The 16,524-nt window shown below is 51.8% G+C and overlaps 1 protein-coding gene across 1 annotated transcript in view; it reads right to left on the bottom strand.

The window, feature by feature from the left end:
• Nucleotides 1-16,524, bottom strand: part of SETD1B (SET domain containing 1B, histone lysine methyltransferase) — a 49,749-nt gene that overhangs the window by 11,392 nt on the left and 21,833 nt on the right. The window contains exons 7-12 of the mRNA XM_048073836.2: nucleotides 9,318-10,088; nucleotides 4,739-4,909; nucleotides 3,551-3,638; nucleotides 2,151-2,368; nucleotides 1,744-1,897; nucleotides 845-1,309 (exon numbers count right to left, since the gene is read on the bottom strand). Coding sequence (XP_047929793.2) covers nucleotides 845-1,309; nucleotides 1,744-1,897; nucleotides 2,151-2,368; nucleotides 3,551-3,638; nucleotides 4,739-4,909; nucleotides 9,318-10,088 — 1,867 coding nt within the window. The remainder of the gene's footprint in view (nucleotides 1-844; nucleotides 1,310-1,743; nucleotides 1,898-2,150; nucleotides 2,369-3,550; nucleotides 3,639-4,738; nucleotides 4,910-9,317; nucleotides 10,089-16,524) is intronic.

Raw genomic sequence — 16,524 nt, forward strand, 5'->3', positions numbered from 1 at the left:
GAGCTGTGCAAAACAGGCATTTTGACTATACACCTTTCAAATTTTATGATAGCTGAGGAGTGATAGCCTGGGCAGGGGCCAGATTTCCAGCTCTCCAGGTGCCAAAACACTGCCTAGTCCCCAGAGCAGCCGCCTTCAGACGCCCATCCTGCTCAAGGCTCACTGTGCTAGATGTTGGCTCCAGGTTTCGACTTGTTAATTCCCCCCTTCCTGCTGCAGAATTTGTTGAGCTGTATGCGTCCTACTCCTACTCTAGTCTTCATTGGTTATATATAGCTCTGTAAAGAATTAAGATGATTTTCTTTTTCCAGCAAACCTGGGGATCTCTTTCATTTAAAATGACTAAGTGAAAAGCAAAACAAGAGTACCAGGAACCAGATGTAATTCTAAGACTCCGCTCACCTGCCCCATACAGCTCTCCAGTCACACACTCCTTTGGTATTAAAGCCAACAACAGCCAGTAGTGACTCAGGAAGCACAGATTCCTGTTCTGTTTTAGCAGCCATGACTTTTCTATCTTGAGCTTCACCCACCACACCACCCAGTCAGTCACCCTCGGATGATGACAACTGTTCAGTTCCTGCAGCACACTGACTACGCTGGCCCAGGATAAGGTTCTGGATACAATAACCGCCATATTTTTAGTACCAGATGCCTTGTGCAGAAGTCCTTACTAGGAAGGAAAGTTCTGCACAGGCCTCTTCCCCTCTACAGACAATCCCTAGCCTAGAGCCAATGCTGGAGGAAGAGAGCACAAGGGAAATGCAAAACCATATGTGTTGGAGGCTGTGAGAATACTGTACTTGGCGATGTGATATGTGCCAAACCACGCGGAAGACCATACCTGGCCCACAGATGGGAGACAGTGCAAGTTTGGTCTCCTGGTCTCTTTCCATAACCAAGTGTTTGAGTGTTTCAGCAGCAATAGATGCCTCTGGGACTTCACCACATTCACCTTCTCCTGCCTTGATTTCTTCCATCCCCTCATCCTTCTCCACCAACGCTGGCTCTGTGAGTCCCAAGCCCGTTGCATCCATGTAGTCATCCACAGGATACAGCTCCAAAATGGTCTCCCTCTCATCATCAGGAAGCTCGTGACTGGAAGGTTCATGCTCTGTCTCAGCAACCATGGCTTCTCTGTCTTGATCTTCAGCCACCTCCTCTTCTTCCTCTTCCTCCTCCTCCTCATCTTCATCATCCTCATCGTCATCTTCGTCTGAGTCAGAGCTGGATTCAAATTCAGAGGAGTCCTCGCTTTCATCGGACGATTCTACTTCAGCCTTGGAAGATGAGGGACTCGCCACGTCTTCTACAAGAAGAACAAATTACCGTCATTTAATGACATCAGGCAGCAGAACTAATCGGGGCCTTCTACAGGAACAAATATCATTCCCACACCGTAACAGCATCAACAACAGCGTGTGGGTTTGAAGAAATCACCTCGCAGTTTATTTACTTTTGCAGGGCCTAGTAAACCAAGTATTGGGATGCTTCCAGCCATGCAACAAGCGGCTCCGTGAGCAGCAGACCTAGCGCTGCCTGGCGCCCTGCCAGGTGGGTCTCTTGGCGGACTGCCTCTTTAACGGAGTTCTACCAAGATTATTTATACCTGTATAAATTATCTTGTATGAAACCGCCTTTCGATGAAAGAGGGTGCACAGATAAAATCTGGCTTACGAGTGCAAAAGGGAGACCGCACCTGGCCCAAAAGCCACACTCGCTGCTTTCCCTGGAATTGCTTACCCTCCTCGGAGTCCTGCTCTTCCTCTTTGTCACTTGTTTCAACACCTGTCTCCTCCTCCTCGTCGTCCTCCTCATCCTCATCATCCTCTTCATCATCCTCTTCATCCTCATCATCCTCTTCATCGTCCTCTTCATCCTCATCCTCCTCTTCCTCCTTTACAGGAAAGCGTTACCAAAAATGAGCAGTGTCTGACCCTGAGACCTGGCTGTCACTGCAGTAATCGCCAGTGATTCTCAGAGACACTGATCAGAGAACCAGAAGGGTGAATAATCCTGCAGAAATTATTTTAGCACAGACCCGAAGAGGAGCGCACACCTTCTAGAGAAGGTAATGTTGGGATCCGGAATTACCAGGACCCCTTTTAATGACAGACAGCATGCAAAACTACGATCACAAACCAACACACCTTTCCAGGTGCTGCTTTCACCAAGCCTCTCTCTTCCTCCTGCTCTTCTTCCTTCTCTGAGGAGGACTCTTCTTCTTTCCCCGATGTCTCGTCTCCCTCTTCCCCCTCGCTGTCAAGCTCCAGCGGCCTTGCTGGTCGCCGCCTCAGCCCCACTGCTTCTGCATCCTTCTTTGACAGGTCAGACGTTGCATCGGAAGCATCCCTGTCCCTCTCTGACTCTGGTGAGGAAAAACAAGAAGGAAATTGCCCTCAAATACTTTCAATGGAGGGAAAGGGTTGATCACATCACGGAAACTTTTGCTTTGGGAAGATCAAAGTTAGGAGCAACGTGTGCACGCGGTGTGAGAGTCCCCAGGCTCACAGGCACTTAACAATTTCACAGTGCAAGCGAGGGTGAGACTGGGTGCAGGGCGTTGAAAGTCCCAAGGATGGCAAAATGCCAAAAGGTAGCCAAAGCTGACAGGCTACAGGCAGAGCAGCAAGGAGACACGGCACCATGGCACCGTGGTGTGCCAACGGGGACCTTGCCAAGGGGTTGTCTTACCCAACGCTGCCCTGGTACTGCTTGGAGAAGAGTTCTGTGCGCAGTGCCACAGCAGAATACATGATTCATGTTGGGAAACTCCCTGTACTGCTTCCCTAAACGGGGACACACTAAGGGATACGAATGCTTTAACAAACTCTGGGTTTGCTTTATTTCTTGAAGAACTGATGGATTTGTGTTATGAGAAAGATGCTTGGTTAACCTCGGTTCTTATGTTTTTTAAGCTTAATGATTTTAACGCCTTTCCTTCTCTTTTTTTAAACAAAACCCTGCTTCTGTACTTTGGCTTGAAGCCAGTTGTTAGTCTGAACCGAGTTTATAGCACAACTAATGTGAATCCACTTTTTAACGCGAAATAAAGACATCAAGCTTTGAATACTCTTATCTCTACTCTTCCCTGTTTCCAGGGGGGAAAAAAAAAGTTAAAATATTTGGAAACAGATTCCTCTGGCAAATAAGTTACTTAAAAATAAATAAATAAGCTGAGCAAACTGTGTCTTACTTGCTTTCTCCCTCAACATACACGGTGAGTTGCAAGCATGCCTCCGGAACACAGTCCGTGAACTAATCTGAGCTCCCTCTACTGGGTGACCAGCTCTGCATCAGCAAATCTAAAATAGGGTACAAGCGTTCATAAAATGCAGGTCTTAAATTTCCCGCCAGTGAATTTAAGATAACTGAATCCAGAGAAGACATCTCCCAGCTGATTAGAGTTTTGTGAGAGGCAGGGTTTTGGCTCAGATCCTTGATTCTGTGTCTGACTGTAAGTGAGCACACTGCTGTGAAGTTTAAAAGAATTCAGCTCGCATGTGGCTTGCATCTGCTCTTGTGTTTCAAACAAATGTGCTTTGCAAACCTTCATCTTCATCATCAACAGAAGTAGAAGGCCGGATTCTCTTCTGATCTCCTGCTGAGGCAGCTTCAGGTGGCTCCTTTCTTTTCACCTGAACAAAAGATAAAATTAGCATTTCTAAGAGTTTAGAAACAGCAGAAATCAACTTCTTAAATAAACTGCTACTGCCTAACTTTGCCAGTGTGACTTACACCAGGAATCAAGGGCCACTTCCCCAGCTCTTGATCCCTTTATTTGCTTGCAAACAAATTTCACTGTGAATGAAACTCTACCCCTTCAATTTGCATCAAAACACTTCCCATACCAGCATGGTGCATGTCACCACCAGGTACTCTGAACCTGACAGAGAATGCTTTTGACAAATGGATGTGTCTGAGTTGTAACAGAACAGAGAGCCTGAGTCTGTGACATCTTAGAGAACCTCAATGCAAGTTTCGTTCTACATCAAGACTGCAGAGTCTTTAGTCCCAAACCCTTACTTGCATCTTCTCTGCACTCAAAACTTCGATTTCAATGAAGGGCTCTATTCTACCCCCCCTCACTCCATCCCCACCCCACCTTTTTATTTTTTTCTTTTTAAGAGACTTCGGTTTTTATGCTTCTACTTCTTGCCAGGAAGTGAAAATGCTCAAGTGACCCTATAGTTGCAAGTCTGATTCCATAAACTCACGTGAGGCAGAAAACACTTTAATTTAAAATTTAGGTGTGACTCAGCTGCCAAATTGCAAGACGTTACAACTAACATGCAAAACAGCCAAGCCTCAAAATCCAGAGATCTCAGTGTTACAGGCCTATTATGAACGGTAAATCCAGCTCTGAATAAACTCTGCTTACAGAGTTCTAAGCGAAGAAATAACCATGTAAAGCACTACTAACATAAGCATATTTTTACAACCACGCTGAAATGCTGCATCCTAACACGGGCAAATGTCCCATTTACCTTGCAGAGCAGAGATCTGTAACGACAGCTCACACAAGTGGCAGATGAAAAGCTAAGGCTGGGGAAGAGCAGCCTTGCTTTTCACGATATATTTATTGGTGGGTTGGAAGGGATGCTGCAGAAAGGAACCCCTTAGGGACACAGAGTGGGGCTAACAGCCTGTAAGGCTTTGGGACACAAACCTACTAGGTCTATCCTCCTAACATTCCTTTAAGGAATGTTAGTAATAATGAAGACAACTTTGTTTTTACCTTGAAGGATGGCAACCGGATGGCCCCTCGTAACCCAATGCCCAAGCCGATCCCCTCATATCCCAGGCCTTCTCCTTTGTTCCAGTTCTCCAAGAGGCAAGATGTGATTCGATCCTTCGGCTTTGGCTTCTCCTCCAGTTCGCCTCCAGACTTCACTGGAGTGAGAGATGCCTGCAACAGAGAAAAAAAATACACTTTAAAAGAGGAAAAGTTTCCTGGGGAGCACATAAAGTCCAGAAGCCATTTAGGTCTGTGAAATACCACCCCCCTGCCCAGGCATCAGTTTCTCTGAAGGCAAGGGCATCTGGAGATGCACTACTTGGTCACACCACTTCAAAGGGAGAAGGTGCAGAAGCTCCTCTTGGACAACGAGACCTTTCCATCTTCAAGAAGCCTTTTCTTTCCCCTTTGCATTTTAAGAAGTTATTTTCTCTGCACAAGGCACTACAAGTGCCAAAGACAAACCTGCTGGGATTCTTGGAGCAGTGGCTTGGGACACCAAGCCATCTTGTGTTTGGAGTCGTCATGCTGTCAAGTAGCAAAACAGGGACTCTTGCTTTCTTCACCGAGTGTTTTAAAACATGATCTCAGTTTCTTCGCATGCAGCTTAACACAGGCCAATGTGCTTCACGAGAGAGGACAAGGGAAATGAGCAGTCCCCATTAGCCCCTGTGGCTCATTTCAGGTTTCCCCAGCAAGGGGACCACAGTGACCACCTTTGGAACAGCCAAGAATCGAGCACAGATGCTGGAAGCAAAGGCAGGAACAGGGAGGGATGAAAGGGGAAGAAGAGGGGCAGACATGAACCTGAGACTCGACAACCCGAGGGAACACATTCCTCCACCCAGGCAGGAGCTACCAAGTGCCAAGGAGCAGCTACTGTACAAGTGTCCCGTACTCTGAAGGGAAGCCATGGAGCTGAGGTATACCACCATCCTCGTACACCATCACCCCCGAGCTCCCAGCCGCTGCCGGAGCCCTCCTGGTCTGACCACAGCTGTATGAGCAATGCAGCTACGCACACGCCTCTCGCAAATAACCCAAGCATGCCTCAGGCAAGTGAGCCTAAAGCTGCGTTATCTGCCTTCGCTTGCTAACCAACATCACTAGAAGCAGCTTTAGACCTTGTAGTTGGGGATATTTTCTTCTTTTTAGTGTAAGGCACAATACAGCGAGTCAGAAGTCACACGCACCCTGTGTTTGGTCAGCAACCACAGTCTATGTGCACAAAAACTGTCAGAAGGCTCCAGTCACGGACAACAGGAAAAGCAAAATACTTAGGGGAAACACCTAAGGGGCTACAAACCACAGTAAGGACACACAGCCTGATCTCTGCTCAGCCACAACAAACCCTTGTCACCTGAGCTGGGGCATGCAGGAAGAGCAGGAGCTCAGCACCTGCAGCCTTGGAGAGGTGGGCGAGCAGGGAGAGCATCGTGTACAGCAGCACATCACGCTCGTCTTCAGCCAAGGGCACCGGGGGCAGCGCTCACTGGCATCAGTCAGTGGTACAACACCGCCTAAAAGTCATTTTCTCTTACCGCCGCTAACAGAGCTAATTTGCTGAAGCTGACTGTAATCACCGAAGAGGAAGCTTAAGCTCAGCTCTCCTGCTAATAAAGAACAAGGCTAGTGGGAATATCAAGCAGGGAAGCCGGGCGGCAGCCCTTCCCGGCCAGGGAGGGCTGGTTGTTCCTGGTACTCTGCTAAAAGCATCTTATTCAGGCATTCAAACCTAAAGCCAGCACCAGATTTGGGGAAGTTTTCCCCTCGCTCCGGCAGAGGAGGCCCACGGGACGTGCTGCCTTCCCTAGCTACGTGCTCCCGGCAGCATTCTTCCTCTACATTTTTCCATCACGCCTGACCTAGCACACCAGCCTTACCTTGAGCTTTCCCACCCTTCACCTATAGCACCACACGTCTTAGCAGCCAGTCAGCAGCCAAGGCAATTCCTTTGATGGAATACAGCAGCCAGAAAAGGGAGAAAGAAAGAGAGAAGCCGAGGCATGGAGGTGACAAGCGTGCTGCCTCCTTGGGCGTTGCTGAAAGCTGAGGGGCAGCCAGACATCGTGTAGGTAGTTGTTTACTGTCCTACTAACCCTGAACAGTGCTGGGCAGTCTGAAAAAAAAAAACAAAAAGACCCACAAGGCTTCCTGCTCTTACATTTGGGGAAGGTCAAGGAGGGAGACAGCAGACCTGTGAAGCCTCTGACCTGAGGGACACACCTGCCGGAGGAGCTGGCATGCGGCGGAGCTCCTGCGCTGCCACAGACCGGCTCTGATCTCCTGTAACAGGAGGGCTGCTGCAGCTGGTGGGCCAAGGACAGGAGATATTAAAAGATAGCTGTCCCTACAGATCTGCTTCGTTTATTTTTAGAGAAAAAAAGACGTAAACAAGCACATATGCTGTCTTATTTATACTTGCAAAGCTCTGAAAATAATACAGTTTCTTTCACTACTAATAATCAGTAAGGAAAAATTATATAAGGAGCTCCACTTAAAATCATCAGGAGGGAGGAAATGCGGATGCAGGGCCTGCTTTTGGTGGGCCATTTGTGTGCTGATAACCTTTCAGCTCAAACAGTGCCCAGAGGTCCTGGTCCGTTCTAGCAGAACCAGTGATGGCAGTGTGTGGAGAACCGACCTCCAGGTGCCACCGAGGAGCCCAGGGTCATAAAAGACACCAGGAACGAGAAGGCACCATTTAAGCTGAATCCTCCTCTTTTGTTTTCTCTTGGCAAAAGCAGCCAGCTTCCCTGGCCAACGAGGGCTGCGAATTCCAGGTGAGGGAGGAACGTGCAAAATCCAGCCGGAGCGATAGAGAAGAGCCCGAGCAGCCTCCAAAGGCCTGCCTCGACTTGATTCTGCTCCTTCACTGCGGAGTTCCAAACAATTTCTTGGGTTCCTCAGCTGCTGCTTTGCAGCTACCTGTGGGATCCGTCCCCTCGCTCTCCTGGAAGCTCGGGGGCCTCCCCCGAAGCTGTCAGCACGCAACACTGGTAGGAGGCAGCAGCCCAGCGCGTTAGTCGGGAGGAGAGGGACTGGGTCTCCCGCCACACGGCACAGCAGCCAGCTCTAACCCAGAGCAAATGGCACCGCCATACAACAGCTGCTGGGCAGCAGCATCACCGAGCTCTCCGGAAAGCCCAGGAGCTCCCCAGGCACTAGGGGTAACACGCGACCAGCTACAAGAGCACGTGGTGAGGGTGCTGCCCAGAAAAGTGGCATCTGAAACAGAAAGTACCTGCAGGTTGTGGTGCTTTTCCTTTTTTTTTCTTTTTCTTTCTGAAAGCAGCTCTCTGTAACACTCACCGTGGAGACTGCGCGGCCCTTTCTACAGCATTAGGTTTTTCTGCCAGAGTCAGATTCGCTGCATATTAAAACGAGAGCTGTTCGCTGGCCGAGGCGCACTGGAAATTGGCTGAGGAAGGAGCAGACGACTCATGCGAGGCTGCTGCCTTAACTAATCCCTGGAACTCCTCGTGTATTTGGCCAACGTTCAGCTCCTGAATTAATCGCTGTCGTGTACGAGCACTGGGGAGGCGGGAGGAGGGCAGGGGACTGGGAATACTCACGGACCTTGTCACACAGAGTGGGAAACGCAACGTTTCAGCTCCATGGTTTCAAGCACTCCTGCTGCATCTGACTTTGTGTTTTTGGGAGCTAAAGTTCAGCTTCCTCTTAGACGTAAGAAGCCCTTGCCTGTTTGCCTCCTGATCTTGGGGTCATTTCCTCCTGCAAACCCCTTCCTGGAGGCAGCCACCAGTGGTCCAGACCAGCAAAAAAAACAATCTGCTACACTTCTCAAATTTCAGGCCCTGGAACTGCTGCACAAAGAGTGGAAAGGGAAAGAAGAATGGGAGCAGGACAGGGCTGGGCGTTTAGAGTTTAACAGCAAGCTCCCTTAATTGTGAAGGCTCTCCCAGAAGGAGCACGGCAGAGGACTCTCCCGGGTGTGTGCTGTAAGCTCTCTTCCCTCGCTCTGTCTCAGGAGCAGCTGTCCCTGTCCTACAACTACTGCTCAGTGGAGCTCAGCTTTGACAGGAGCGCACAAACCCGCCTGGCAGGACAAGCCTGCAGAGACACCCAGCAGGGCCGCAGTGACACTCGGGAAGGACCGAAATTCCCAGCCCGCGTTTGCTCTGATGGCAAAGCAGCACCAAATCCCCGGACACGTGGAGTGACGCCACAGAAATTAGCCAGGTTTCATACCCGGGTGCTAACCTGTCCCGAGGCAGGCGCCTGCAGCAGCAGCATCACCTTCTTGTGGGCTGACGTCTGCTGCTCCCGGGCTGCTCCTGCCACCCTCCTGGGGTTAAAACCAGCCCCGTGGGCAGGCGTGGAGGCAGGTGAGGGACATACCTGCCTCCCAATTAATTTCAGCAGCCTCGAGCAATGGGGTTTCTCACAGCACAGCTATTCTGTGGCTTAAATTCTCGCTTCTATTCTAGTTACTGTGATATTTCAGGTTTTGGTTTGGTTTTAAATTCAGTCCCAGACCCCTGCTTGCCCACACCCTGGCCACAAGCACCGTGAACAGCTCTCCCCAGGACCCAGCACACCGCAGGCGAGAGCCTACCTTTGCCAGCCGTTCCTTTTTGTCCCACCAGTCATCAAATGCCCGAAACGCTACCACTTCGACCATCTTCCTGTTCAGGTCCCTTTTCATGATAGCCTTCAGTTCCTTCACGATGACCAGGAGGACTCCATCCACGGTGGCTTTGTGAGGATCTTCCTTCTTCGGCTCGTAGCCCGGTGGTGGAACCGAGGGGTCAAATTTGGGCAGCGGCGGCCACTGCTGCCCACGACCGAGAGCTGCTCCCATCGAGAAGGGGCGGTAGGGGGGAAGATTCACGAACTGCATCCGCCCCCCCATGAAAGGCGGGTACTGGTACGTGTTCTGTGCCTGCATCATGCGGCTCAGCATCTGAGTTTGCATCTGGAAGGACATGGGCATGCCGCCCCACTGGTTGCCCAAGACGCTTATCATATCCACCTGCATGACGGGGAACATGCCGGGGTGGAACGGAGGGAGAGGAGGCAAGATATGAGGCGGGGGGACCCCGGGGGGCGCAGGGAGAGGCGGCGGGGGGACGGTGACGGCGGGGTGAGTGGGGGGCGGCGGCGGGGGGAGCGGCGGCGGCATCGGGAAGCCCGGCTGGGGGGGCGGAGGAGGAGGAAGAGGAGGGAATCCCGGCGGCGGCATGGGGGGGATCGAGGGGGCCATGACGGCCGTGTTGCTGACGGAGGAGTTCACCACGATGGTTTTGGCACATTCCGCGCTGGTGATGGGCGCGGGGTTCATCTCGTCGTCGGAGATCTCCATGTCCTCCCCCGAAGAGTGCTGACCCTGCGGCAAAAGAGAGAGGAAAGGTGAGAAGCACGTTCCTTTTTGCATTAAACACCGCGGCGCTGGCTGCTTCAAACAAAGGCTAAGTTTAACCCACGTTTTAATTGGAATTGGAGGAAAGCAAGCGACGCTCTGCAAAGCCAGGGCCCGTTGAGCAGCTGGTGCCTATTGAAGCTTTCCTCTTCCATGTCAGACCTCAGGAAGCAGAGAGGTAGCAGCGCTCTAAAAGAGCATCAGTACCAACCGAACAAAAACCTTGGCTTCTGTGCAAGAGGAAGAACTGCTCCCGTGATCAGCGACACACACGCAGTCCAACCGCCTTTCACTGCAAGGTACGTTACCTCCTATTTGCATCTAACCCTGACAGGTGCATTGCGCCACGAGCTCTGCTTCTTTAGTTTTTAGCACGCGCAAAGAACGTCCGTGTTTTTGTATTATTCTCCCCGGCCCATCTGCTGTCAACTCTTAACCTCCAATTGTGCGAAGACAATACTTCCACACGGCTGCTGCTACCAAAAGTTGTCTACCGGGCCAAAGCGATTCATGCAGGAAAAAAAAGAGCCTGAATCTGCTTAAATTGCCTTTAAACTTCAGAGCCTTAAATGCTGGAATTCAAAGACACAGCACACGTCATATTTCTAAGCAAAATGAATGTTAGCCTCATGAAATAAAGACGGAGTTATAAAAAATGCAAAAATGATGTGCCACCTCCACCACCAAAAGGATGGAAATGAGATGAAAACAAAGGGCGTCTGCTCGTCCTGGGGCCTCGAAGCTGCCCGACTTGGTCCCGTACAAGAGAGGCCCCCCCCCAGCTCCATCCTCGGTACACAGCCAGCGGTGACACCCGTGTGTGATGTGGGACAGACACTTCAGCCTGAAGGTGTCTCCAGCACCAAGAAACCCCACGGACGGTCGCCACATCCCTCGGGTACCGTTAAACCAAAGCCTGTTATGAAATGCACCAACCAAATCCCACTGGAAGACGTATCCAACACGCCAACAGCTTACCTAGGCGACACAAATGGGGCTAACCAACCTTTTACTAGTGGGCTGGCAGGGTCCCAAGCTACCTTCTCTAAAACCGTTTCTCCCATTCTTCCTTTTTTGTTCCAGCTGAAAATGGCAAAACCCGCCAGTCCTGCGGCAGCCACCACCACCCAGCTGTTTTCAGGGCTGAAAAGCAGAAGCACTCATCGTGACCTTCTCTCCCAGGCTCCCTACAAGCGTGCGGGGCCCGCACCCTTCACACGACGTACCAGGCACTTCCTTCCTCCCCACAGCCTCGCACGAAGAAGCCCGAACAGTTGCGTGTCACCCCCCGGCTGATCTAAACGCAGAGCATCCCCGCGCTGCTTGGCGCAGAAGCTCTCCTGGGCACCGTGGGCTCCAGCCCAGCTGAGGAAACGAGCCCGCGATTAAGTGGTGACGTTGAAGGGCCTCTCTATATCTCAGTCCTGACAATAGTTTTTTTTTGGAACCTGTTGGCCGTTTTCAGCCAAATCTGAACGAAGATCCCAAAGACGTTTGTTTCTTCCACGTTTTGTGCCAGCAGGTGTGATGTCTGCTCTCCTACCGGTCTCCCTGATCCGAAAGAAAAGGGCAATGAAGCTCAGCCTTTACCAGATGCTGGAGAGCCTGCACCGGGAGAGCTGCTGGCAAACAGCTCCGGCGGCAGTTCTCTCCTTCTCTGCTGCGATTTCCTATTTCACCTAGCAATTTTGGACAGCGGTAAGGAAACAAAAGCACGAGCAGCCGGGTTGATGACTCCGCTGTGAGCTGTAGCCGTACGGCGCTGAGCAGCCACGGCTACCCAGATCAACCCAAATGCCTCGCATTTTTATCAAAGGTCATCTCTGCTACGGCAGCCACCACCAGAGAGCAGGCTGAGCACAACGCTTGCAGCAGCAGCTTTGCGAATCCTCCTGTCCTAGCACCTCCCCTCGGCCCGGCTTCCCCGCATTCCTCTGCTGCAGCGCGAGCCCACGGGCTCGTGCACTGCGCTCCGCACGGTCACCCCAAAAAGCAACTCAGGGTTTGAGTGCAGATGCCCATCTGAAGGTGTCCTGCCTCCCAGCTCTACCAGGAGACCCCCGTTTACCCCTGCAGAACAGCTGGAAGCACAGAGTGGAGCTGGTGCCTGGCGAACCCTGCAGTGAGCGCTACCGAATGCTGCCCGCGGGACGAGCGGGGGCTCTCCTGAAGCTGCTGAGCTGCTTTGGTGCGTCTGTACACCAGGGAGGTGCTCCCAGGGCTGTTCTGTGTCCCTGAAACAAACAGCTAAAAAAGAAGTAATATCTCATCGTGCTTGAGTGTTTCCAGAGCCGAGCTGTGTCATCTCCCCCTCGAGCTGCCCACGGCTGCCTAAGAGGTCTGGGGTTTCACACCCTGCGTCCCCTCCCCGGCTGCTCAGCCGCGGTCACGTCCCACGCCGAGGGTGCGGGCAATGAAAGGACGTCCCGCGGCTTCAGCTAACGCAGCTCCACTGCACGGAGCAAAGGAAGAGCAAACCAGATGCCCGGAGCGGGTGTAAACAAGTTTCCCACGAAACAGACCCCATTTGTCAGTAACGAACACCAAAGGCACTGCTAAAAGCGCTGGCTCCGCTTCCAAAAGCTGGATAAGGCTAAAAGTCAGCACGGGATGGGAAGCCAGGAGCGTTCAGACCAAAGACAGACAAAGCCAGCTTCGTATTTGGCCTGGGCAGCAGACCTGAAGCTAAGGGGGTGGCAGCCTCCACGCTGCAGTGCACGTTACCTTTCTTCATTCATACAGCCATTTATTTTCGCTTGAGCTGAAACGAGAACTGCTAAAGCAACAGCGAGCGCTTCTGGAAGGCTGAAAGATTTTTTTATTTTTATTTTTTTTTTAATTCCTCTGGTGCTCATTTGGGTCTGCAAGAAGCGACGACAGATTCCCTGCTTCCTGCGGCGTGGGGCTGACAGCTCACCTGCGCTTGCACAGCGAACACAATCTGTGCTCCGGTTTTAACCCAAGCAAGGTGGAAAGGGAAAGAGAAAGGGATTTAACGGCAGGGAGAAAAAGACCAAAAAGGGCAGGGGAAAAAAAAAAAAGGGAATACATGAGGTTAGCAAAGAGGTCAAACCAAAAGAAGATCCTCTACAAGGAAGTCTTTAAAGAAAGTTAAGAGGAATTAATATTTAAAGCGGATGAGCAGTTAGAGGAAAGTTGTATCTGAGGGGGAAAAACACAGGCACCGACTGAGTGAGACAGATAAAGGCACAGAAAGAGAAATCAAGGGGAGACAGAAATATCTTTTGTTACATGGTTTTCTTTTCGTTCACCTGTCTGAACCTGGATTTGCTGCGGCTGCTACCAAATACCTCTCAGGGTAGGGCTGAAAAGCAGCTCAGCTCTCCTCCCAGAGCAACTGCCTTCTAGCTGCCTTCCCTCTTTGCGTTTACCGGGGAAAAAAGCGATCCGATAGCTGGCTTCTGTGCTGCTCTGGGGATGTCATTTCCATCACTGTCAAAAAATGGTGTCAGTCACTCCTGGAGTTCACCTGCACGCCTCTGAGGGCAGCCGGTATCGTGCCTCCAGAAAGCCTCCCTTCAGCCCACTGAGAGAAAAGCCAATTCCAGCTAAATTAATTGGCGCTGCCATCTTCACTTTGCATTAATTAAATTAAGAGTTAGCAAAACAGGTATTTAATTATATGCATGACACATTTTTCCGAAGGTGTTTTAATGATGCAGATTTGTTGGGAGAGACTCGAGTCAGCGTAACTGCTTACAAATGGCCTCATTCATTGTTCATCCAAACGCTACCTGCCACCCTCGGCACTGGCACAGCCTCGGTTACACGGAGGGAACATCCTGAGGTCCTGCTTCTGCTCGGTCTGAGCAGGGCAGAGAGCCGCTGAACGCAGGGTAAGGGCCTTATCTCGGAGCAATACCCGGCACGCAGCAAGCAAACGTTCGTACCTGCAGAAAAAAGAAACTACATCCTACTATTTGCAGGCAGCGCTGGCTGCTGCGGGTGTGCAGAGTGGCTCCCTCCCGGCCCTGGCGCTGGTATAAGAACTTGCTCAGGATTCAGACTGCTTTTGGAATACCATCAGCTCGCGGCTGATTTCATTTAAATACTCTGAGTGGCACCAAGTTACCCGCAGTCCGGGCGGGCAACCTGTATCACTGACGCAGCCTGGCCGAGCTCTGGCGCACCCGAACACTGAAATGCAGGACCGGAGGCATTCAGCACCGTGCGAGGTCATCGGCTATAACAAAGGGAAGCATCCCCGGCTTGCATGAAGAAGGAAACCTGTGCGCCTACTGCAACTTGCACGCACAGAAACCATACGTGAGGGGAAAAAACAAAATCACTCCTTAAACCTAAAACTTCGAAAGCTGCATACTTGCATACTGACAATCTTCGCCACTTGAAGCGCTAAGCAGCAGCTTTTCAATAAAGCTAGATGTAAAATCGGAAGCAGTTCTTGGAGAAATGAAGTTTTCATAACCCTACCGACTGTCAAACAGTCATCACTTGCTTTTGGATTAAGTCCATGCAAGGATCTAAAACCGTTCGCGAGTAAGCGCGCCTCAGCCTTCATCCTTACAAAAAAGCAGGGAAAGGAAAACCCTCCGGAGGCGAGGGAGAGGCAGCGAGGTGGGGACTGAGCAGGGTCGCACAGCGAGTGCTGACGGTGCCGGGAAGGGGCTCTGGGTCCCTCCGGCTGCCTCCCCGTGCCGTGCTGCCGGCCTGACGAGGACCCGGCCCCGGCTCACCGCGCTGCGATCCCGGGGTGGAAGTAGCACGCGCTCTGTAACGCACCGCTCGCTCTGCCAGGCTCCTGCGAACACATTGGAGAGCGAGCCACTTCAAACCTGTCACCGACATTCCTCACTGCATCGTCCGGAACAAAAGGGAAGCCCGAGGATGCAAACCAGTCACCTGCGACTGCTCCTTCCAAGGCGTGATTCCAATGCAAAACTCCTTTAAAAAAACGTATTTAAGCCTATTCGAGCTCGGCCCAGAGAATCACACTGCTAACACAGTGAAATACCTCTTGCTGTCCAAAACCTACATACCGGAGCAGGGCGAGGGCTTCAGGGAGCATTGCTTTACCCATCTTTAACCTGCTTTTTGCTAGAGGAGGGCTCGCAGGCGCAGCACCGAGCAGCAGCCGTGCCTCCCAGCTGCCCTCAGCTCACAGGATGGGGCACGGCGGAGGGCGGAGGTGCTGTGCTGAGCGCCCGCACCTCTTGGTGTCAGGCGTGACCCAGACGGACTCGGCCCCGTGCTTACAACCCGCACGAACATTTTGGGCTCGGCTCCCTGTAATTACGCATCTCCCTCCGCAGGAACGCGCACGAGGGTGGCACCGCGCCGGCGCTGCCCTGGCGGTGTGCGGGAGGGCAGAGCCACCCGAGGGGCTTCACCAGCTGCAAAATCAGAGCAAAGCACTGCCTGCCAGCTCCCAGGAGAGCTCCCGAGCTTGTTCAGGCGACCGTGCCCCGTCAGTGCCTGCGGTAGCTCGCGCCAACCAGCACAACACCACTGCAGCCTGCATCGGGGCTGAAGTTTGTCTGCTGCCTCCTCCCCGGGCTGGTTAGTCACGTCTTTCCTCCTCCTCTGGGCAGCAAAGGGAGCTCCCGGCCTCCTCCTGCCGCTGCCAGAGCGTGCGATTACGATCGCTGCAGCTTTTAATTGGGACAGAGATAGCTTTCAGGTGTACTCGCGCTGCAACGAAATGCCCGGCTCAGGAAAAGGCAAATTAAAAGATTAACACATTACAGATGAGCGCTTATAAATACCTTCACGACATGGGTTGCTATCTCGAGCACAGCAGAGCACGATTTCTATACAGCTGTACATTTGTACGGCTCTTTGCAAGTCTGACTCTCGGACAAAGGTTGCAAACGAAGCAGAGCAGAACACGGTAACGATTCTGTGATCCCATCGCACGACCCGTCGCCGTGCCCTGCAAACAACAGGCACCAAAACGGCTGCAATGGAGCAAGGATTTCTTGCAGGGGGGTTGAGAAGTTACTTGGGTGTTTGGGTTTCTTTATTACTGATTGCAAAATTCTCTCTCACTGCTTGGAAAAGAGAACTCAGGCTCGAAGAAGTGACAGTGCCCTACCTGACACACACTCCCTTGCCTCAGCCTGTGCTTTGGTCTGGTGCTTATTTGTCCTCCTCACACCTCCAAGGCTGCTCAACAGGTAAAACAAGCAACAAAAACATTCAAGCGCTCATCGCAAACAAACAGCACTGTAAACACCGGCCTAATTTATGCCTATTTCCCCCCCCAATGCCAAGAGGAAACTCTAAGTGGATGCCTCGAAGCACAGAAGGACAGAGGTGAATCCCCCAGAAATGCCTGTCAGCCCCAAAACACGGCGACGGGGGTGAGGAAACGCTCGTTTGTGCCTCGCAGTGTGGCAGCTCGGGGGCTGGCCTCTCGTTTGAC

Source organism: Anser cygnoides, chromosome 17, assembly GCF_040182565.1.
Source record: "Anser cygnoides isolate HZ-2024a breed goose chromosome 17, Taihu_goose_T2T_genome, whole genome shotgun sequence".
Taxonomy (NCBI): domain Eukaryota; kingdom Metazoa; phylum Chordata; class Aves; order Anseriformes; family Anatidae; genus Anser; species Anser cygnoides.